General features: G+C 48.5%; 1 protein-coding gene across 5 annotated transcripts in view; it reads left to right on the top strand.

Annotated features, from left to right (window-relative positions):
- The first annotated feature begins 234 nt into the window (after nucleotides 1-234).
- SFXN5 (sideroflexin 5) overlaps nucleotides 235-24,056 on the top strand; it is a 115,063-nt gene continuing 91,241 nt past the window's right edge. The window contains exons 1-4 of one of the 5 annotated variants that reach the window (XM_044392282.3): nucleotides 762-1,638; nucleotides 4,430-4,554; nucleotides 11,882-11,950; nucleotides 23,587-23,664. In XM_044392282.3, coding sequence (XP_044248217.2) covers nucleotides 4,522-4,554; nucleotides 11,882-11,950; nucleotides 23,587-23,664 — 180 coding nt within the window. In that variant the 5' untranslated portion in view covers nucleotides 762-1,638; nucleotides 4,430-4,521. Of the gene's footprint in view, nucleotides 483-761; nucleotides 1,639-3,015; nucleotides 4,555-11,881; nucleotides 11,951-23,586; nucleotides 23,665-24,056 lie in introns of those variants that run through there. The other 4 variants (XM_044392277.3, XM_044392288.3, XM_026483060.3 and 1 more) reach the window with 4 other exon arrangements.

Here is a 24,056-nt window from a genome sequence, read left to right as displayed (position 1 = left end):
GGGTCGGACCCGCTTGAGTAGGGCTCTTCTGGGCTAGAGCCCCAGGAGCGATGCCTTCCGCAGCAACTCAAACTTCTAGGGGCAGGTAACGGCGAGGAGTAGCCCCGTGGCCCACTTCGGGACCTTAGAGTCGTACACGCACACTCTTCTCACACGCCGAGCCTGCTTAGCTGGCGGCAGGAACCGAGACCGGGTCTGAGTCGGTGCAACTCTCCGCAGTTTAGGGTTGTCAAGCACCGTGACGAGAAAAACTACGCTCCCCACAACCCCTTGCGCCTCCGGCTCGCTGCGGTTGCTTATGGCCAATCGGGAGAAGCAGCTGTGGCGGGGGCCGAGGAGGGACATTTTAAAAGGGCCGGAGATTGCAGGCGTCAGTGGCCATGGCGGATACAGCGACTACAGCATCGGCGGCGGCGGCTAGTGCCGCTAACCCCTCGACCGATGCACCTCCTTTCCAGCTGGGCAAGCCCCGCTTCCAGCAGGTGAGGACCGGGCTATGGTCTGAGGGTCGGCGGGTGGCACAGGGAGGGCGAGTAAACTCCTCTCCCCAATCCCCTTTAGTCTTAGGGTCTCCGACCCGCGGCCACTGGGGAGCCTTGCAGCTATTGCCTCGGGGACCTCGGCCCCAGCCATCCCTTTCCCATTGGTGAGCAGGATGGGTGAGGACTCCCACCTTGGCTTCCTATTGGCCGCCGGTGCCGTCACTCCTCGGCTGCCCCCGCCCTCCAGCCTTTCCCGCCCGAGGCGCTCAGTGATTGGTCACTGCCGGTCGCGGCCGGGGATCTGGGGCGCCCGGGTCCGAGCGGCTTCTGCAGGGTCGCTTTGGGCTGTGCAGCCAGCCAGTCCCGCGGAAAGTTCGACTCCGGCTCTGGATGACAAGTTGGCGTGGCGGAGATCCCTTCTAACTTTCCCTGGGTGGGGACTGATATTCTTTGCGAGCTGCTGGCGGAGCTCCCGGGCAGCGTCCGCACCCCGCTGTCATGCTCCCAAGCCCTCGACCCCCAAGCCTGGTCCTCAGTGCGCGATGTTTTAGGGCCACGAGCCGAGGGGTCCTCGCAGCCCCGCGACCCCTGTCCCTTCCAGCTGGGTATTCGCTGACGCAGCGAGTCGGTCGGCTGGTGCCCTGCCGGAGATGGAACGAGGACAGGCGGGGAGAGCCGGGGTGCGGAGGAAACGCTGTGTCATCCCCTGGGGCCGCGGGCTGTAGGGAGAGTCGGCGTCCCCGGGAGTCCGCCTCAGCCCCCTCCCCCGGTGCGACCTCCGAGGCGGGTCTCTGGAACCCGGGCCCTGGCGCCGCCGAGCACTCGGCTCCGTCCGACGCGGTCGGTCTCTTCGGAGCATGGTGACAGTGGCCCTCTTACTCGGGGACCCCCGAGGGGGCGTCGCTAACTCGCCCTCGGCCACGGAGACGGGGATCGAACCCACAGGCCGGACGTGCGGCCGGGGCTGAGGGCTTGGAGGGGCCGTTCCCACGCCTCGGGCCGCCTCACACCCTCCGTCCTCCACTGCCTCCAGCGTCGAGGAGGTGGACTTTATAGAAGAAGGGCAAAGAGGCTTCGCTGAAGCGGCTTGCCTTGGGTGGGGGGCAGCGGAGGCGGACAGAAAGAAGTTTGCAGGAAGAAAGGAAATTGTACAAAGGTCGGTGCGGTGGTTTTTTGTGTTTTGTATTTTTGTTTTCTTGGTGGTGGTGCTTGTGTGGGAGAGGGACTGGTTCCAGGAAAGTAGTGCACCGAGCTTTGCTGATAATTAAGGAACTGCCCCATTCTGAGAGAATGTCCCCACTGTTTAAAAACAGGACCTTAATTCCTTTAACAAAAAATAAACCAACTCAGCATGTCAATATCCGAGGCAAGACTGGCGTCTTCCTGCCAGTATGTAGGGTGCCACCTAGAGTGAGACTGTCAGGGGTGCCTCTCCCTGGACTCCAGTGACCCTTCATTGGCTGTCCCCCTTCACCAGCCCTCCACACACATTCTACTCACTCTTCAAGGATCAGACAGGCCCACTCCTCCGGAAACACCTAGTCCTTTCTTCCCATGTGATATTACCCCTAGTGGGACCAGGTCACGACTCTCTCCTGCCCCCCTCTTTGGCCACCCCAAGTGGGATCCTTTGGGTCAGCCTTTAGTGACCGTCTGTCCTGTATTCCTCTCACACTAATGTGTGGCTACTTGTTCTCCTCAACCCTTGTGTGCATCTTTTGAGAGAAGGGGCTGATCATGCCCTTCCTTGTCTCCATCTTACCCCGAGGTGGGGCTAGACACATGGTAATGTGCTGAATAAAGGTTTGCGGGTTGTGTTTTTTTCTGGTACCTGTTCTGGGACATTCAGTTACACAACACACAGTTATTGAGACCTTCCCAGTGGCTTTAATGACTGAGGCCTTTGCTGTGCTCACAGCTGGAGCCATAAATGCACGTTTGAGATTACTCCATTCAGCCATTGCTGGTATCTCTCTCTTTGGCACCACTCTTGCGGGGTCAAAGTGTTTGTTGTATCTGCTTTGGAAGCTCCCCTCCTCCAGCATAGTGACTTGCATAAAGCACAGTGGAGGTGATTGTCCATGTTAAGGAACTTCTCTGCGCTCCCTGCCCCCCCCTGCTCCTCCCACACCACTCCCTGCTGTGCAGGCAGCCCAACTGCCACCCAGTTGACGCCCAAAAAACCTGCAGGTCTCTTGCATACTTCCCTTTCTCTCCCTCACCCTGCAAATACAACCAGAGGCCCTGTGTTTTCATCTCTTAAAACAGCTCTCAAATCCACTGGTCTCCCCTGCTGGAATCCTAGACCAAGCCCCCATTCTCTATGTCCAGAGCCATTGTGGAAGCCTAACAGGTCTCCCTGCTTCCACTCTGGCCGCCTTCCAATGCCTCCTTCTTCCACTTGGCAGTCTCAACAATGCAGGTCTGATCAGGTGACTCCCTCCCCTCCCCACCCCCACCCTTACCCCCACCACACACTTGAACATTCTCCAGTGGCTTCCCCTGTTTCTGAGATAAAGACCTCACTTTTGGAGGGGCCCCAAAGGCCCACATGCCCCCTCCCCTGCTGACCTCCTCCCCCCACAACCCTCCTTTCACCACACTAGCTGCTTTCAGCCACTTGAACCCTGAGTGGCTCATAATCCAGGGTCCAATTCCCACAGCCCACACCAGGGTCACCACCCTCAGTCCCCAGCTAGTCTCATCACTTTCTGCAAGACTGGGTGCAGAGGTCTTTCCTTACTCCCTAGTGTTGCCCCTGAGCCCTTCTTCCTTCCATCCTCCAGGGATCTCTGTGCAGGAGGGCTGGGGGGAAAGGACGTTGAGCAGTGTCAGAGGGTGGAGGAAGATGCCTTGCCTTGCTGGGCTTTGCTCTGTGACCATTTTCCTCCCCATAAGTGATGGTAATAGCCAAGCATTGTTCCAGCCTTTTTTTTTTTTTTAAAGATTTTATTTATTTATTTGACAGAGAGAGACAGCCAGCGAGAGAGGGAACACAAGCAGGGGGAGTGGAAGAGGAAGAAACAGGCTCATAGCGGAGGAGCCTGATGTGGGGCTCGATCCCATAATGCCGGGATCACTCCCTGAGCCGAAGGCAGACGCTTAACCGCTGTGCCACCCAGGCACCCCTGCTCCAGCCTTTTGGCATATTGACTTATTGAATTTTGACAACTCCGTGAGGCAGATACGATTATCCCTTATGTGATAGGTGAGGAGTCTGCAGCAGACAGACAGATTAACTCACTTCCTAGGCAGTCTGGCTCCAGGTGCCTTGTTCATTTGTTTTATTAAGGTTCTCCGACTTCAGAAGTGGAGACAGCTGTCAAAGAAAGATCCAGCCGTCACTGAGCATCAAGATTTGCCCCTGTGGGACCAGCCTCGTGTCATATGTATGCCCCCAATCCCAAGCAATGAATTATTTTATTTATTTTTTAAAGATTTTATTTATTTATTTGAGAAAGCGAGAGAGTGCACCAGCAGGACTGAGGGGCAGAGGGAGAGGGAGAAGCAGGCTTCCTGCTGAGCAGGGAGGCCTGAGCAGGTCGCCTGACATTGGACTCCTTCCCAGGAACCTAAGACCATGACCCGAGCCAAAAGCAGATGCTTAACTGACTGAGCCACCCAGGCGGCCCTCCAACCAAAGAATTATTTTGAAGCAGGGCCCGGACAGCCCATCATTTTATTGTACCTGCTAGTAGGTATCTCTGGAAAATAAGGACTTCTAAAAAACACATTTACTTCAGAATAGTTTTCGGTTTACAGAAGACAAAAAGATAACAGAATTCCTGTATAACCCTCACCCTGTTTCCCCGAATAGTATCATTTCATATGACTCTGGGACAGTTGTCAAAACTGAGAAACCAGCCTTGGAACATTACTATTAACTATACTTGCAGACTCTGTTGGATTTCACTATTTTTTATACGAATGTTCTTTTTCTGTTCCAGAATCCCATCCATGATCCCACATTACGTTTAGTTGCTCTGTCTCCTTAGCCTCCTCTGGTCTGTGACAGCTTCTCAGACTTTCCTTGTTTTTGATGACCTTGACAGTCTTGAGGAGTACTGCTCAGGTATTTTGTAGGACGTCTCTCAATTCGGGTTTGTCTAGTGTCATGGTTAGACTGGGGTTATGCGTTTTGGGGGAAGAAAATCACAGAGGTGAAGTGCCTTCTTTCTCGTGTCGTATCAGAGGGTGTTTTGATTTGTTTTAACATAACCACAATACCATTAACACACCTAAAATAATTATTTCTTAATACCATCAAGCCAGCCACAATTTGTCTTAGTCTGTTTGGGCTGCTATGACAGAACACCATAGATGGGGTAGCATACGAACAACAGAAACTTAATTTTCATGCTTCTGGAAGCTGAAGTTCAAGATCAAGGTGGTGGCAAACTCTGGTGCAAGCCAGCTTTCTGGTTCATAGACTGCGTCTTCTAGCGATAGCATCCCATGGCGGAAGAGTGGTGAGCTCTTTCTGGGGTCTCTTGTAAGGGCACTAATCTCATTCATGAGGGCACCTCCCAAAGGCCCCACCACCTGATACCATCACTTAACCTCACCGTGGAGGTTCCGATTCGACATAGGACTTTGAGGGGGACACAAACATCCAGTCCAGCACACTATTCACATTTCCATGATTGTCACATCATTTTTTAAATAATTAGTTTGTTTGAATCAGGAACCCAGAAGTCCTACACGATATATTTGACTGATAAGTCTCTTCTAATCTATTGGTCCGCCTCCTCTCTCTTTTTGCTCTATTTGTTGAAGAAACTGTGCTGTTTGTCTTGTAGCGTTTCCCTCATTCTGAATATGGCTCATGGCCGTTCTGTGGTGTTATTTAATATGTTCTTCTGTCCCCTGTGGTTCCTATAAACTTTAAGTCCATACTTATTATTTTTTTTAAGATTTATTTATTTATATGAGAGAGAGAGAGGCAGGTAGGAGGGTGGAAGGGCAGAGGGAGAGAAAGAGAATCTTAAGCAGACTCAGCGCTCATGACCCTGAGATCACAACCTGAACCAAAACCAAGAGTCAGATGATTAGCTGACTGCACCAGCCAGGCGCCCCTAAGTCCATGCTTCTAACCACTGCCCCATATTGTCTAGTGAAGGGGAGGAAAACAACAGGACAGCTCCTGGGAAAGATTTATGACCAGACTGTGCTCCCTTTCCTCTTTGTCTGTTCGTTTGCTCTCCTGAACTTGTTTTGGGCCCAGACACCATTTTTGGCAAGTTGGATCCTAGGACAGGGAGCAAACTCATATGCGTCTTCCCATTTGTGTTTCAGTCTATCCAGAAGTGAGTTGGGTTTTTTTTTGTTTGTTTGTTTCTTTGTTTTTAAACTTCCTTGCTCCTTTGGGAGGTCACTTAGCTGCGAGGCTGACTGGGAGTGTGAGTGTGCTTTGTGTGTGCATGGGAAGTTCAGAAGTCACCTGAGGCAGCAGAGCAGGTAGGTTGCACGGGGCTCCCTTGGCGGAGGAGGAGCTGGCTGGAACAGGAAAGTACGCTCTTCACTCCCAGGACCAGAGCTGTGTGTGGGCTGGGAGTTGGGAGGTGATAGAGAGGTTTCTCATACAGTTTGCCTGAACTCAAGTTTCAGGGAAAAAATGCCCTGCAGGTAGTTATGTGTTTTAATCATTTATGTCCTATAGGCTGGACCGTGACTGTTTCCCAGGCTGGTCCTGGAGCTGGTTTGTGCTGTGGACAAGGTCAATACCTCCTAGTCCAGTGGTTCTCAATCCCTGCTGCATATTAGAATCGCTTGGGCAGGGTTTTACGTGGACACTGATGCTTGGAGCCCACCCCAGCCAATAGAATTTGAATCCCTGGGTGGAAGACCTCGTCTGGGGATGCCCAGGTGTTTCCTTGTACAGCCTGGCTGAGGGCTACTGAGCCGGCCTGGCCTTTCTGCCTTTGGGCTCTAAGTTCAGGGCATATTTTATTCCTGGTCTGGAAAAGCTGTGACTTATGGGTCTGGTATAGGGATATATTGAAGGGGGGCCAGTTTCTTTCAGGCTTTGGCCCCCCGCTGCTCCTCCCAAGGCCTGCTCTGCCCAGGGGCTGTAGAGGTGGGACTGTCTGTGCTGCATGCAGGTCCTGCTAAGAATGAGTTGACTCACCTTTCTTGTGAAGGGAAAGAGAAGGAATCACTTGGCTGACTCGTTTTTCCGGTAAAGAAAAAGGGAAGGAAAAACATCCACTGATTGATTGGGTAAAGATGGGGCTGAATTTTGGAGGGGAAAAAAAGGCCATACACTTAAAACTTTTGAGAAAATAAAAATCAACTCAGACGAGAAAGTGAAACCCTTCTTTGCCATTTTTCAGTCTGGAATGACAGACAGAGAAGCCCCCTCCCTACAAAGGATCGGTGGTTCTCCCAAGGACCTGCTGCAGCTGTGAGGTGTCCGAATGACTTACTTCTGGGGTGACCGCTCCTCCATATTCCCTGAGAATTCACATTCTCCAAGACCATAGCTGCCAGAAACTTTGCTTTTTAAAATAATTTATCAGTAGGAATGAAACATCCTCCTCTTGAGAGGTGGGTCTAAGTCACTTTGACTCAGAGATTAACCCAAGCACACTGCTTCAAATAAGCAGTTTCTGGACACAACAGTCCACATTTATCTAAATTTTATGACGTTTAAATTTTACTCCATCTTTGCCCAGAATTCTATACTAACTTGATTCTTCCCTTTGTTTGGTGATGCACCCCACAGTTCCTCTGCTGTGTGGTCTCCCTCATGGCGGTGAGTCCGCAGACGTGACTTTGTCCCTGGGGCGGGATCTTAGGCTGATTGGATTAGTACACTATCACCTGTGCTTCGCATTTATAACTCAGAAGCCCTTTCTTGAATCTCTGGTCTCTGTTTCCAGTGTTTATTGAAATGTTACATCTGGAAGGCCCTTTATGTTTACCAGACTCACATGACCAGCACAGAACTTTTGTTCTGTAAGTCGTATGCTTCCTGTTTTCCTTGTCCCGATTCATAGGCATTCGTATCTAACTAGGAATCAAGGCGTTATCCACCTTCTGTTCTTCCTCATTCCCCCAGTCAGGCAGCCCCTTGCTCTACCCCAGGACTCAACGCAGTGCTGGGCACACAGTAGGTCCTTAGGAGCTATTGGGTGAATGAATGAATGAAACCACAGAAGTCTGGTGCCATTGCTCTTCTTTTCATTTTTGTAATCTGGAACTAGGTGATGACTGTTTGGGGCTGGGGATCTTTATCTCGCCGGCCTTGCACTCCTCAGCGCACTTACTTGCCCAGAGTAGGTATGTAATGCATATCGATTGAATGAATACAGGAATACAGCTCGTTCCCCAGGGCACTACAGTAATCATTGTTATTTTTTTAGTTATCAGAACATTCTAGGCAGACCCTATCTGTTCTTGGCCTTGCCCTCTTTTTCTAACATGTCTCGTATCACACTTCAGTCCCTCCTTTCGGCTGACAGTGCTGCAGTTTCTGAGTCCGGCCTTCATGCATCAGGGCCCTTGTGGAGACCCCTCTCTGCTTGGTAAGCTCATCCACCCACCCACCCAGCGCCTCTGGGAAGCCTCCCTGACTCACTAGGAAGAAGTCCTCTGTGTCCTCCCTGCACTTGATGATGCTTCATTTAAGCTGTCATCACAGTATTTGGTAGTTATCTGTTTACTTGTCTTTCTCGATGGGCTCGGCTTGTTCACTGTGGTGTTCCCTGAGTCCAGCTCAGAAGGGGGCGAGGATATCTGTGGAGCAAAGGGTTTTACCTAGGACTCTCTCTCAGTGGCAGTGGTGGAGAGTGACACAGGGGGCCGGCAGGGCTAGGACAGGATGAGGACGGCGCCAGACCACCGGGCAGTCAGAAGCTAGAAGTCTCCACTGGACCGTCTTCAAGAGGTTGCTTCACTCTGGCTATTCTCCTTTGAGGCCCCCATCTTTGAGGCCCCCTGCTGCTCCTCCCCCCTCCTTGGGCTACTAACTGCCTTACTGTTGTCCCTTTCAAGTCCTAGTCTCCCTTGGAAGCCCTGCCTGGGCTCCATCCCCCGCAGGTAGCCTCCAGGCCATAGGCTGCTCACCTGCCCACTCATTTGCTCTTGAGGCAGATGGATGTTGTCGGAGCCCCTTCTAGGTCTGAGACAGCAGACAGGAGCCAGGCAGCATGAAGCTATGGAAGTAACACCCAACAGCCTACCTCCTTCAGGAGCTTGTAAGCAAGTAATAGAGTAGATAACATTTTAAATGAAATATATATTTTTAAAATAGAATATTACGTTTATATATTATACAGAATGCTGATTTTTTTTTCATTTTAGAAAGAAATAATCACCCATATTCCTGTTACCCAGAGTCAATCTCTGTTAACATTGTAATATATTTTCATCTAATTAAAAAAAAATAATTTTGTACTTTCTATTTTTTAAAAAAGATTTTATTTATTTATCTGAGAGAGAGGAGGAGAGAAAGAGCACAGGCCGGGGGAGGGGCAGGGGGAGAGGGAGAAGCAGACTTCCCAGTGAGCAGGGAGCCCTACGTGGGGCTCGATCCCAGGATCCTGAGACCATGAGCTGAGCCAAAGGCAGACACCCAACTGCCTGAGCCACCCAGGCGCCCCTGTACTTTCTATTTTGAAATAGTTTCTATCTTACAGAAAAGTTGCAATAAGAATAAAGAGAACTCTCATATACCCTTTGCCTAGATCCAGCAGTTTTTAACATTTTGTCCCATTTCCTTTATTATTCTTTTTGTCTACAGGTGATCAGAAAGTTCAGAAATGTAGCAAATATGCATGATATCATCAAGGAAGTCTGTAAAGAAAAGTACCCACATAAAAGTACCCACGTTTCCAGATTGTATTCTTGCCGTCTGTGCTTATACATGGTATTTTTCTCAGCCTTTTGAGAGTAGGTTGCATTCATGTATCCCTTGACTACTTTTGTGTATCATAAGAACGAGGGCATTCTGACATTTCTGTCTTTGTCCATTTGGGCTGCTATAACAAAAATACCATAGACTAGGTGGCTTATAAACAACAAAAATGGATTTCTCACAGTTTTGGAAGCTGGGCAGTCTAAGCTCAAGGCCCCGGCGGACTCGTTGTCTGGTGACAGCTCGATTCCTGGTTCATAGACGGCCATCTTCTGGGTTCGTACATGGTGGAAGGGCCAGGGGGCCTTCGGGGGGCTCTTATAAGGGCACTGATGCCATTTGTAAGAGCTCTGCCCTCATTTGGCTGCTTCCAAAAGGCCCCACCTCGAAATACCACACACTGGGTGTCAGGTTAGCATGTGAATTTGGGGGGAGGCACAAACATTCAGTGTCTAGGAATAACCTCAAGTACAGTGATGACGTTCAGAAATCTAACATGGGTCGAATACTTTTATTGATCTACGATCCCTATTCCAATTTTGTCAGTTCTCTCAGGAACAACGTCCTTGAGAGCATCTTTCTGTGATACAGTCCAGAATCACAGATTATGTTTAGTTGTCTTGTTTCTTTAGCTCCCTTTCACGCGGACCCGTTCTTCAATTTTTGTCTTTATGACATTGACATATTTGATGAACAAGGCTGGTCATTTTATGGAATGCTGCTCAATTTGGGTTTGCCTGATGTCTACTCAGGATTAGCTTCAGTCCCTCCAGAATGCTATTTGAGTGACGCCATGAATTTCTCAGGGTGTCACTTCCAAAGGCACACAGTGTCCATCTGCCCCTCATCGGTCCTTTTAACGTGTCCCCATCATTTTGTGGGCTGGCAGCTTCATTACTTTCCAGGCCAACAAGATGAACCGGTTTCATCTTGTCCCTTCCCTTCCCCAGGCCTGGAATCAGCCACTTCTCTAAGGACCCCCGGTTTGTTCTAGTAGACGAGGGTCTGGATGTCATTCTGTATCCTTGCTATCCACTTACTGTCCATCTAGCTCTCTTTGTCTCCTTGTTTTTTTAAGTTGGAATTACCCTGTTAGTATGCATTTCATGAAATCATAAGCGTTTTTTTCATGCCATAAACGTCTGAAAACATGATTTAGATGTCTGCCTAGCGTTCAGTCCTGTGAGCAGACCATTATTTACTGAACCATCCGCCTTTGTAAATAATGCAGCAGTGAGCGTTGTCAGCAGGTACATCTGACCACGCCTCTGAACATCTCTGCCTGTTTCCTTAGACTAAATTCTTAGAGCGGAAATTTTGCCAGGATGACAGTGTGAGCATTATGTATAAGTGGGGGAATGGTTTAGGCCCTTTGAGTTATAAGAGGTTAGAGAAGCTACTGTTTTCGTTAAGGAGTAGTGCCGAAGCTTGATCTGGTCTGTGAACAGAGTACCTCGAGGGGGTGGAGGGAGGGGGTGGAGAGGGTACGTGCTCCATGTAGGGGGTGTCACGGCGAGCAGAAAGTGGAGGCAGCATGGGGCCTGGTATGCCCAGGGGACTTTCAGGGAACTCTTGCAGGGTCATTACTGGTAAGAGAAAGCAGCAGAAGGTGGCTGTGGGGTCTGGTGTCCTAGTGAGCAAGGGGAGGGAGGGAGTGTGGAGGCTTCTGCTTTCTTCGCCGTGCAGAGGATGGTGCTGGGAGAGCTGTGGGACTCCAAGGAGGATTTGGGGCAGAGCCCGGAGTGTAGTGAGGCATGAACCCTCAGTGTTTGCAGCTTCCCCTTTGTCCCCCAGCTTGGCGTCTTCTCGCCCCCTTGAGCTCAGCTTTTTCCCTGGGGCAGAGGGCCCGGGAGCAGTGTTGCTTGTTGCTCGGTTTCCTTTCATTGTGGGCTAATGCCTGTGGCCTGCTTTGCACAAAGCCCTCCGTTTCTGGGGCCCCTACTCTGGGGCGAGGCCAGGGCAAGCAGGCCCCTGTCCTCAGCCTCACAGCAGCTCCAGGGTTGTGGGTAAAGGAGGGCTTGAGGGCTGTGCGTTGGGTGCTGTCATGCTTGAACTTGGCCTGTGAGGAGCTTTCCCTGGGGGCAGAGCCTGTAGCTGGACCGTGGAGAGGGACCCTCCCTCTACTTGAGAGGTCCCGAGCAAGGCAAAGAGCTGTGGTGCACAGGGAAGGCTGGGAGACGGCTGGACTCGGGCCTCACCTTCAGCCTGCGTGTTCCCTGGTGCTGGGGAACTGTGGAAGGCTTGGAGGGGATCTCAGGGAATTGGGGGAAGAAGGAGGAAAATGGGAAGCCCCCTGAAGAGGACCTGGGACAGTCACCGAGTATCTTAATGGTCTTTATGAGTTGACTTTAAAAGCCTTCAGACCTTGGAAAGCTGGCCTCGGGTGACTGAGAAGCGAGGCCTCATTGGCATTCATCACATGCGGGAGGGCTGGGGGCGGTGGGATCCCAGTGATCAGGGTAAGCTGTGGGGTATGGTCCATGGGGGCCGGGGGATGGTCTGCAACAGCTGATCTGCTCTCCTCTCCCACCCCCTTCTCCAGACATCCTTCTACGGCCGCTTCAGGCACTTCTTGGATATCATCGATCCTCGCACACTCTTTGTCACTGAGGTAAGTCATGGGTGTCACTCTCAGTGGAAGCCCCTTGTCACTTTAGAAGAGCCATGGGTCATCTGTGCGTATGCTTTATCCACATTATCTCATGCCATTTGCATCTTACGGCGTCCCTTCTAAGTGGATAGATAGCCTCATTCTGATTTCAAACTCTAATGAAGTTATTACCCAGGACCTGACTGACAGCTCATGACAAAAGTTCAAATGGTACAGGTATGTTTAAGTGGAATAAAAAAGTGTCCTTTGTCTACTCTCCCTACCCAGTTGCCTCCTCTCGTAGGTAGTGTTAGGTTTCCCGAGGTATAGTTTACCGTTGGTATGTGTACCGTTCTGAGCTTTGGCAAACATAGTCGGTCGTGTTTCCACCACCACCACGAAGCTGTAGAGCGCTTCCGTCCATCGCCTGCCGTGTTCGCTCAGGCTCGTTTAGACAGCCGCTCCCCTGCTCCCGCCAGCTGCTGGCCACCACTCGTCTGTTCTCTGACCCTGCTGTCTTCCTGGTTTAAATGTCATAGAAATGGAATCCTACAGTATGCGGCCTTGTGGGTCTGGCCTCTTTGCCTTAGCCTAATGCTTTCGAGACTCATCCACGTTGCTGCATGTGTCGGGAGCTGGTGACTTCTTACTGCTGAATCGTATTCTGTTGAAAGGATGTTCCAGAATTTGTTTTTCCATCCACTTATTGATGAACACCTGAGCTGTTTCTGGTCTGGGGCTATGACCAATAAAACGCCATGAGCATTCTTTGTGTGGACGTATGTTTTCATTTCTCTTGAGTAAAAAACTAGGAATGGATTGCTAGCTCGTGTGGAAACTGTGGTAAATGTATGTTTAACTTCATAGGAAGCTGCCAAACCATTGTTCAGAGTGGCTCTGCATTTAACATTCCCATCCACAGTATTCCAGTTGCTCCACGTCCTCACCAGCATGAGGTATCATCAAAATTAAATTTATCGCCAAATTTATTTCAGCCATCGTAAGAAGTATGTCTTTAGAGCCTTTGTGTGTGTAGAGTAGTGCACGCACATATAAAATTGCAGATACTTCTGAAGCACTTACTGTGAGCAAGGCAGTGTTGTAAGCATTTTACGTGCATTAGCACATCGGATTAACTCAAAGCAACCCTGTGAGGTAGATATTATTCTAAGTTCCGTTTTTCAGATGAGGAAACAGACAGAAGTTAAGTCTCATGCACATGGTGCTGGCCAGTGTGGTGGAGCCAGTGTATGACGCAGGTAAGCTTGTCTCCAGAACCTTATTCTTAGCCAGTTTGCATCCTGTTCAGGTAACAGCCCCAAGATTATTCAGCAGGCAGAGGCCCTGGGCTCCTGCGCTGGGCCGCCACCTAGCCCAAGGAGTCGTTGAGCCTTTGAGTCGGCTTACCGAGGTGGCAGCCCTTCTCTGCACATCTCTGTGGTTGAGCATTGGCTCGCCTCTGCCACGGCGTGGATCCCTCTGGGAGGTAAAAGCCATAATGGAAAGAAGCACAAGGCCTTCTGGGTATCTGGGCCGAGAACAATCCCCACTGGGCCTGGGAGAGCAGCCCAGTAATGTGAAATGTGGGAATTACCCTGATATATGGTTTCCTACTGCATCTCAGCAAGGACAAAGGGCTCAGGTATTTTACTGGCTGACTTTACCTGTCCCTCTGGGTCTACCACCTCTTAAGGGCAAGGCTGCCGTACTCTGGGCTCTGTCTGGATTCTCCTAAGGAGTAATCAATGTGACTACATAAAAATTTGGAAAAGCACCATGCTAGAGAAACTACTTACCTAGCCTAGGTTCTATATCTTTTTAGAAAGCTCCAGAATGGTGCAAAACTAGATACAATTGTAACATGAATCCCAACAAAAATGCCACCTGCCTGATGGAGAAGACCACAGAGGCCCGTGCTTAACTCAAAGGATAGGTGCAGATGGTGGTTTTGAGGCATGTTGAGCCATGGTGGAGGGAGACAGAAGGTCAGGAGGTACTTCAGTGCTCCCCAGATTACCACGAGCAGGCAGGGGCTTTGAGGATGGATGGGCAGCTACAGGGCAGTGTGCCAGCCGTGCCAGGGGGCCTCCACCCTCCCTCCTCCCCCGTCTACCCTCTTCTCATTCCCAGGCCATTTCATTTCCTATTCTCCTTGTACCACCTCTTTCTTGCATTTTGAATGGCCCCAATATTCTTATACATCACTAAACCGTTTTTGGCCTTTATCCACTACCAGCAATTGACATGTCAAAGCAACTTAACTATTTACTGGCTAGAAAATCACCAATACAACGGTAATTTTGGAATATTTTTCAAATTTCACATGTTCCCCTCATCAAAGACTTGGCTAGTTTTCCCAGAAAGACTCATACCTCCCTCCTGCCTGCACCCTCATTGGGGACTGTTTCCAGCACTACATGCTGGCATTTTGGAAAGTTTTTGCCCATGGAAGATCATTGTCTAAGCCCTAAACACTCTGGAAGGGCCATGACTCACTGGTTCTAGTCCAGGCAGGCCGCTTAGCAAGGCCATCGGCAGGGAGGCAATGAGAAATTAGAAGCGGAGAGGAGAGTCTGTTACCTGAGGCTCTCCCCCACGAACTGTGGCACTGCCAGGAGGGCCAGGCTCCCCGTCTGCTGGGCTCAGTCCACAGACCGTGATCCACAGAGCACTGTTTCTCTCTCGGGGTCCTTGGCTGGTGTTCTGGAAGGGAGTGTGGGATGGCGGGCACCCAGCTGGAGGAGATCTGGCCAGGCCTGCTTGCCTGTGAGGGGGGATAGGTTTGTGGAGACATGAGGAGGTGGTCCTGGAAGCCAGAGTTTCTTGAGGTAAAAAGATCCCGGGCAGCTTGAGCCATCTGGTGACCTGGTTCTGAGAGGCATTTGCTGAGTTGTTGGATAGACTCATCTTGAGAGAGTTTTGCAGCAATTTGTTTGTCATTTATAACTAGCCAAGCTTTAAAAAGATTCCAACCCTTGTATGGGTAATGAGGCGGAGGAAATTTTATTCACCGTATTTTCTCTTGGGAAGAAGGCTGTCTTTGTCATAAGAGTGTCTTGAGTAAGGCTTCAGGGGAGGGGCTAGTCTGCTTGACAAAGGGGGAAGAATGGTGCTTTTGATCCTGCCGAGAGGAGAGAGAAGGTAGAGGGAGAAACAATGGGAAGGCGAGCAAGCATCTGGGATGAGCTGAGAGGCCAGTGGCTGGGGCTATCTTGAGACTGGTCTGCCTACTGAGTTGTGAAAGTTGACGTGTGGTACTGTTGTCCCCTCCACCATCATTCCTGGGAGATTGCCAGCAAAGTCTGCCTGGTTCTTGAAATCTCTGCAAGAGTTGACTATTTGGAGGGGGCGGATCTTGAGGGGCTGTGAGTCTCCTGTCAGGGTGCAGTGTGTGCAGGATCAGACCCGTGGAAGCAAACCACCAGGAGTTGGCAGAAGCCCCAGCTTTGGCTTTGCACGTAGGTCATGGAATTAGATCTAGATCTCTAAGGGCAAAGTTGTACCAGCTGACATCGAAGTTACTTTTAATTATGGACTGAAGATGAAAGGAATTTGCTATTCTGAATTCAATAGTTATTTAAGGGAATGAGTGGTTGACAGATTATCATCCTGAAGGGCAGAGAAAACTAACTGAAAAATTAGTGTTAATAACACAGACTCCATACGAGTATTGGTGTCATAATCTGAAACTATTTGGGGTGTATTACAGGATAGAATAGATAAGTAATTATATTGATGTTGGGAACCAGGGTTCCCATCATGGAAGTAGGGGATACAGATCTGGAGTAGGGGAAAGGACAAAGAACTACAAGCTATTATATCAAGTTGGAGGTATAGATATGAACTCGTGACTCACACACACACACACACACACACACACACACACACACACGCATATTTATGTTTAGATTTCCCAGTTTCCTGACTCTGTTCATGGAAGGGGCCTAGAAGCAATGATACCTGGTGATAGTAAACACCCTAAACACTCAGATCTTGGTTTCTAAATACCACTACCTACTAAAAGAAACTGGAGTTTCTTGGAGGGGTGGCCAAATCCACATCTGGGACAAGGAGAACTGCTACAGAAAGTAGGAGGGTGCTCAAAGGGTGATGGGGACGCAGCAATTGGCTTAAAGGGAAACGCACCAGTCACATCTGGGAGAGTTTGAACATTAAGAAGAATACAAGCAATGGTTATAACACTCTAAATAATAATAATAATAATAATAATAATAACAATAATAATAACAATAATAATAATTCTGCAAGTCAATAATAACAGTAACACGAAGGAGGAGGAGAAATCTATGAATCCATAGTAATGCTAAAAGTGTGGGAGAGGGAAGCTCACCTTCACCGAAGAATGTCAGCTGATAATTGTAGAAGAAAACAGCCATTGTGTAGCCCTCAGTGAACTAACTTTCTCTGGCCAGGATCATTAGTGGATGCTACTTGCGTAGAGTAACGAGTTGTAGGGAAATAGGATATGCGTGTGCTCTCAAGGAAGTCTCACTCTGAAGATGCGTTAGCAAGGGGAAGAGTTACCTTTACAGTGAAGAGCTTGGAGGACACCGCTTTAACCAGGTGGCCGAACTTAGCATCACTAGCCATGGAAAAAACTGATGTCGTGTGCCTTCTGATGTGATATGATTCTGGTAGGAATCCCTAAATACTGGAATATATGAAAGCCTAAAGAAAAAAATAAAAACAACCCATAATCCCTCCTGCCAGAAACAGTCACCATTGACATTTTGGTGTATGCATATACACAAAATGGGGATGATTTATATAATATGTGTATATATATACCTATCTCTTTTTATAGAATATGTATAGAGAGAGTCATATGATATATATGTTTACATTTACATATGTGTATACATGATATACACTCTTTTTTCCATGTAGCATACCATGAGCATTTTTTCTTGTTATTACATGTTATTTCAAAATATATTTAATAATACATAGTAATCCATCATATGATCATTCTATAATATCCTTAATAATTTTTTCTATTGTGACTGACTTGGGTGGTTAAGTCTTTTGCCATTATAAATAGTATTGCAATAAATATTTATGGACATTAATCTCCCTATATTTCTCTTTATTTTCTTTGGATAAATTCATAGAAGTGGAATTTCTGAATGAAAGACATTTTAAGGCTTTTGATATATATTGCCAAATTGCCCTGTAGATTATACCAACCTGTATCAAGATTATATCAGTTTATAGTCTCAATAATAGTGAGTGACGATATCCATTTATTTATTTTTTTTTTTTTTAAAGATTTTATTTATTTATTCGACAGAGATAGAGACAGCCAGCGAGAGAGGGAACACAAGCAGGGGGAGTGGGAGAGGAAGAAGCAGGCTACTAGCGGAGGAGCCTGATGTGGGGCTCGATCCCACAACGCTGGGATCATGCCCTGAGCCGAAGGCAGAGGCTTAATCGCTGTGGCACCCAGGCGCCCCTATTTATTTTTATTTTTTAATTTTTCATCGACTAAAATTTTTTTTTAAGTAGGTTCCATGCTGGGCGTGGAGCTCAGCATAGGACTTGAACTCATGACCCTGAGATCAAGACCTGAGCTGAGATCAAGGCTTGGATGCTTAACCAACTGAGCCACTCAGGTGCCCCTCAACAAAATACTGTTTAATTATAATGTTTCTCTACACTTTTAAAAAATTTCAGTATAATGAATATACAGCATTAGTTTCAGGTGTATAATACAGCAGTTCAACAATTCTGTACATTACTCAGTGCTCATCATGATAAATGTACTCTTAATCCCTTTGAGGACGTCCATTTAAATGCCTTCTAGACAGCACCTGATAGTCTAATTTTCAAGTCTTTAATGGAGTTTTTAATAAAAATAGTACCCAAATGCCTGTACCTTTATACACTTCAAGTTCTCGCCTATGGCATGCATTTTTGGCATACTTATTATATTGAACCCTTTGTATTTGCTTTTTTTCATTCATTTCCAAGTCTTTGTAATTTTTAATTTATTTTAATTTATTCTTATTTTTTATTTTTAAAAAAGATTTATTTATTTATCTTAGAGAGAGAAAGCATGAGCAGTAGGGGCAGAGGGAGAGGGAGAGAGAATCCCCAAGCAGACTCCCCACTGAGCAAGGAGCCCGATGTGGAGCTCTATCCCAGGACCCTGAGATCATGACCTGAGCTGAAATCAAGAGTCAGATTCTTAACCGATGGAGCCACCCAGGTGCCCCCTTTATACTTTTTTTTAAGTCAAGTTTTAAAGACTAAATAACCATCCCTGTTAGATGCTTAGATCTAACACATAGATGGTATCCTATCTTTTGCTTTTCCAAGAAACACAGTCTTGGACCTATCACTTTCACTTCTGCTACATTTATTTTCTAGAATAAATTCTCAAGAGTAGGCTATCCAGGCTGGGGGGCTGAATGCTTCTAAAGCTCTTGGGCTAGCTGGACAGATTTATTTTCTGAAGGGTTGGGCCTCCTGTCATGCTGCCAGAATTATATCTGTTTGCCTAACATGGGCCCCCTGAAGGTGACCAGAGGTCCGCCACAGGGAAGGCAGAGCCTCTCTCCCTGTGTCCCTGGTTTCCTCTTCCCTTGGGGCCTCCGGTGGCCTGGGGCTGCAGGGAGCCAAGGACCAATCTCAGCACAGACGTTTAATCCTGGGGGGTCCCCGGACTGCTGAGAGGGAACAAGAAAGGGGCTAAGAAGGCTAAGGGAAGTGGTGCCCGGCTGGCTCAGTCGTTAAGTGTCTGCCTTTGGCTCAGGTCATGAACCCAGGGTCCTGGATCAAGCCCCATGTCGGGCTCCCTGCTCAGTGGGGAGTCTGCTTCTCCCTCTGCACCTCACCCTGCTCGTGCTCTTGCACGTGCTTGCTCTCTCTCTAATAAATAAATAAAATCTTTTTTTTAAAAAAAGAATTTAATCTTAAAAAAAAAAAAAGAAGGCTGAGGGAAGACAAGAGAAGGACTTGGGATTCTGTCTGCATGTAAATCATTATCTTCTAGTCCCACGTCCCAGCATTTGGGGCCACAATCAAAATGGCTCAAGTCGTGTTGTGGGCAAGGTGAGAATGCATGGCCCTGTCGTGGGCAGGTGCCAGACGGACCCAGGTGAGAACAATCAGATACTGAGCAATCAAGGCATGATGTGACATAAGCTGCTGCCCTCCCCTCCCGCTGCCTACTATCAGCCGTCCCTGCTTCGATCTCCCAGGCCCACTTCATTGCCAATTCATTCTCCCCACCCCTAGTGCTGCTTTCTCTCTGTCTCTCTCTTTTTTTTTTTATTAAGTTCTGCAAGCTTTGGGAGTCCCAAATTCTCCGCTTTGCCTGAAGTTTGAATGTTCAAAGTTTCTCTGTGTCAGACTAGGCCTGGCTTTGAATGAGAGAGTAAAGAATGCCCATCCTTTTCTTACCCGAGGTGCCCTGTCCCCGTAGGCATCAGCTCTGGGGGACGTAGGCATTGCTTTGAAATTGTTGGGAGGCCACCCTTCTTGCAGTTACTGTTATGAGGACAGGAGGGTCTTCCATGCTGATGTTTTGTGGAAATGGCCCAGAACTAGGATTGAGGGGGTTTCTAGGTTGCCTCTCACCCACTCTGTGACCCTGGGCATGGAAATACCCTTCCTTTTCTGGCCCCAATTATTTCAGAGAGGGGGTGGCCTAGATGGTTGAATGATAGATACGTGCAAAGGGGTGTTCTTATCCACATCCTGTGTGAATAGGGCACAGTCTCTTGTAATTCTGGGATTCTGTCAAACGAGCATCACCATTGAGGGACTTTTTGATGACTCTTGCCCCTGTTTTCCCTTTTGTGTCCTTCCCTTTCTGGGTCTGTCTGTCCCTGTTCCTGCCCGGCATGGTCTCCTGCCCTCTCTGGCCACCACCCTAATACTCCATGCCTGCCCCTTTGCTTCCTTCTCCTACCTCTCAGGGCCTTGGGGCAGGACCCTTGGGGCCAGGTTCTCCTCTGTTCAAAGTCTCTGCCCTGGAGCAGGCCTCCCAAGTGCCAGCGTTTCCAGAAGGACCTTTGGAAGGTCAGATACAAGGAGATAACCTCAAGGTGACACTTTCTGGCAGGTGAGCTAGAGGCAGGCAAGCCAATGAGGGAGTCTGGAAAGCAACGTAGGGCGACCCTTCCCCTGGCCCTGGGCTCTGGAGGAGGGCCTGCGGCCTTTTATCCACTCCTTGCTGCCTTTGCATTCAGGGCCTGGCTGCCTGTTTGTTCCTGGTTGAAAAGACTTCCTGCAAAGTTCACCCACCACGGACCTCCAGCTTTCCTGACCTCTCAAGTGCCCAGGGCTCCTCCGTCAAGCCACACAGTGCACGGGAGTGAGAGGAGGGTTTACAGCAGGGAGGCCCTCCTCCCATCCCTCAGCTCTCCCCGGTAATGGCCCCGTTCTCTGTAGTGAAGAGCCCAGCCCCCAGAACAGTCGGTCCTCAGGGACCTCTTAAAGCAAGTGTCCTGGGGCTTTGGCTGTCCCACAGAGGGGCCTGGCTGAGGCTTAGTGAGGCCCAGCAACAGAGAAGCATGTTCTAGCTTCCTCCAGTCCTCATTTCTCAGACTTCAGGAACTCTGCATTTAGTTCTCCCTCAACCCCTGCCAAGATCGGGGCTCTTTGGAACTGATTCTTGTGGCAGGAGGCCTCCCTTTGATGACTGTGTCAAATGAGATGGAGCCTGGCCAGGTTGTTAGAGGAACTCGGGAGAATCCCTGGAGTGGGAAAATAATGAGAACACGGGGCCATTCACCATTCAGCGCTGGAAAGTAGAGCATTCATTGTCCCGTGGCAGAGGCTGCGGCGGGAGGAAGCAGGCTTGGGGTGGGGAGCTTGCTGCATCACTGGGAGGCTTGGGGGGGAGGGTGGGGGCACACAGCAAGGGTCTGGCTAGACTCTGGGTACAAAAACTAAACTCACGTTGTAGCCATATGACCTTAAGCAAGTTAAAACAATCAACATGATCCCATTTTGTTGAAAAACAAATGCATTGAATCCAGAAGGAAAAGCATCCTCTTTTCTAACCATTCTCACTTCTGCCGTGGTTATCTCAGTGGTGTGTTGATGAGGGGTTTAAAATGATCTTTGTGCTTATCTATTGTTTTCTGACATTTTCTCTAAAAGGCATGGGTTAATGGCCCGCCTCCACCCCTTGGCCAAAAGAAAATCCCACCAGGCTATCTCCACTTTGGAAATAGATTCAATAGATTCTGGGAAGAGACTCTGGAATTTTGGAATTGATATGCAAACCTAAGGGGAGGGGCAGTACCCCCCCCCCCCGCCCCCCGCAGTCAGGCTGCTCCCTGAAGCCCTGGATGAGACCAGTGTTGGTCACACGTACTCACACGTACTTCACATACAGGCCTGATGGTCCAGCTGGCTTGTCTGGGCCGGCAGTGAGTCCTGCTGTGGCCCTATGGGAGGTGGCTGTCGCTTTCCCATCCTATGGCACTGCCCCATCCGCTGGCTCAGCAAACCCCGTCTGCCCCCTGGATGCCCTTCCTGGTGCTGTATCCTGCCTTCAGACCAAGGGGCTTCCGTGGAGGTCTCTGCATTTCCATCCTCAGCTAGCCTTGTCCTTCTATCAAAAGGGGAACAAAAAAAAAAAAAAAAAAGAAAGAAAGAAAGAAAAGAGGGGGTAACAGGGCAGCTTCACTGGGTTTCTTTGCCCACACTGGGCAACCCTAATGTCTGGGTCCCTCATCTAACCTTGACATAGGCTGCCTTCTATGGCTGTGGTCTGTTTGTTAATTTTTTGAGGTATAGCATACATAAGGTAAAAGGCACAAATCCCTAGTTTATGGCTTAATAAAACATTTTTGACTAATATTTATACCCATATAACCACCCCTCAGATGAAGACATTGGACATTTCCATTACCTCAGAGGGTTCCCTCATGCTCTTTCCAAGTCAGCACCCTGCCCACCCCCCACAAAAGTAGCCCTGTCATGACCTCTGCCAGGTGAGTTAGATTAGCTTTGCCGGTTTGTGAACTTTATACATACTCTTTGGCATCTGACCTCATTATGTGTATCAGTCTTTCATTCCTATGTAACAAGTCACCCCCAAAATGTAGTGGCTTAAAACACTACTCAGTTCTTTTGCTCACTGGTCTTCAGTTTGGGCAGGGCTTAGAGGGGATGGTTCATCGCTGTTCCATGCAGTGTCTGCTAGGGCGGTTTGATGGGGGGCCGGAAAGTCCATTGCAAGATGGCTCATTTGCATGGCGGGCGAGTGGGTACGGACTGTCAGCTGAGAGCTCAGCTGTAGCCATGGGCCAGGGCTCAGTTCCTGTCCAGGTGGGTCTCTCCATATGCTGCTCGGGCTTCCTTGCAGTATGATGGCTGTGTTCCAAAAGAGTGACCATCCCAAAAGAACAAGGTGGAAATGCAAGGCATTTTTGTGACATAGCCTCAGAGGTCACATAGCCTCACTTCAGCCATACTCTGTTTGTTGAGGCAGTCATGAAGGCCTGCCCAGGATCTGCAGGAGGACACATGGACTCTACCTCTTGAGGGGGATGTGGGAAGGTTCTAGAAGAGAATGGGGCATGGCAGATATTGGAGTGTCCACCTTTGGAAAATACATTTTGCCACATTATGTCTGTGAGATTCATCCATGTTAAAACGTGTATCTGTAGTTTGCTTTTTAAATTGCTGTGTAATATGTCATTGTATACATACACTACGATTTACCTGTCCAGTCAACTATTGACGTTTGGATTGTTTGGACTTTGGAACTATATGAATAGTGCTGCTATGAATATTCTTTTTTTAAAAAATTTATTTATTTATTTATTTGACAGAGAGAGAGAGAGAGAGCGAGCGCACACAAGCAGGGGAGAAGCAGAGGGAGAGGGAGAAGCAGGCTCCCCGCAGAGCAGGGAGCCTGATGTGGGGCTTGATCCCAGGACTCTGGGATCATGACCTGAGCTGAAGGCAGACGCTTAACCGACCACCCAGGCGCCCCCTGAAAAGTGCTGCTATGAATATTCTTATACAAATATTTTGGTGGACAAAGACTGCCTTCTCTCACTGTTGCTGTCCCTTTAGCTTTTAAGATTTTACAGATGATACAATTCTTTTTTTCCCTCTCTCCCCATCAGTTACTGTGGCCATATGCACTTTAGTATGTAAATCTCTGCTAGTGTTTTTAAAATGTTGAAAAGAAATTATATGAGTATTACATAAATCTGTTATCTTTATAAAAACTTTCAATATATAAGATTAAATTTCCTCCTGACACCCCTTGCCAAATCCGGACCCTTTCCTCCTACCCCTTGTCACTAATTTGGTGGGTCTCCTTCTAGAGCTTTTTTGATGCATTTACACACATAAATATTCTCATGGAAAATATTGTTTTCTGTGTGTGTGTGGGCTTTGTTTGTTTGGTATAATGAATGGCATCATACGGCTCTGCAATTTACTTTCTTGCTCAAAAAAAATATGTTGGAGATGGAATCACATACAGATCTGCTTCACTTCTTAAACTGCCCGATAATGTTCCATAGTATTTATCAGACCACTGTCATTTAGCCGTTTTCCTATGGCAGGACACTTAACTTGCATCCTTCTTTATTGTTTGCAAGGGAAAGAGTTGTAGGAGCCTTGGATCTGTGCCCCTCAATGTCTGTCTTTTTTCCCTGCAGAGACGCCTCAGAGAGGCTGTGCAGCTGCTGGAGGACTACAAGCATGGGACCCTGCGCCCAGGTGTCACCAATGAACAGGTAATTCTGCTGGAAGTTGGGGGGGGGCAGGAAGGTGGCAAAGTCATATCCCCTTCCCTGCAGCCAGAACCACTCTCTTTCCTTCATTATCCACTTCTGCTGCTACATAGCTATGTGGACTTCTGGCTTTCTGGAGGAGACACTCAGCTCTTCTCCCGTACCCTGGGTCTCTTGGGAAGCATGGAGGCTGATAAAGCAAGAGAGGCCCAAAGGCAGAAGTTTCCTGGAGTTGATGGGTATATCTCTTCCCAGTCTCACATTCAGCGCCGTCCCAGTGGTAGCTTGAAATCAGCCATGTGGGAGTATTTATACCATGGAAATTGGCAAATGCTATAAATCAGGACCTTCTTCCCCAAAGAACTGATTTTTAAACATTTACTAGTATACCACTA

Source organism: Ursus arctos, unplaced genomic scaffold (genome assembly GCF_023065955.2).
Source record: "Ursus arctos isolate Adak ecotype North America unplaced genomic scaffold, UrsArc2.0 scaffold_8, whole genome shotgun sequence".
NCBI lineage: Eukaryota > Metazoa > Chordata > Mammalia > Carnivora > Ursidae > Ursus > Ursus arctos.
Note: the sequence above shows the minus strand (reverse complement) of the source record. Positions and strands in the feature narration are given on the sequence as shown.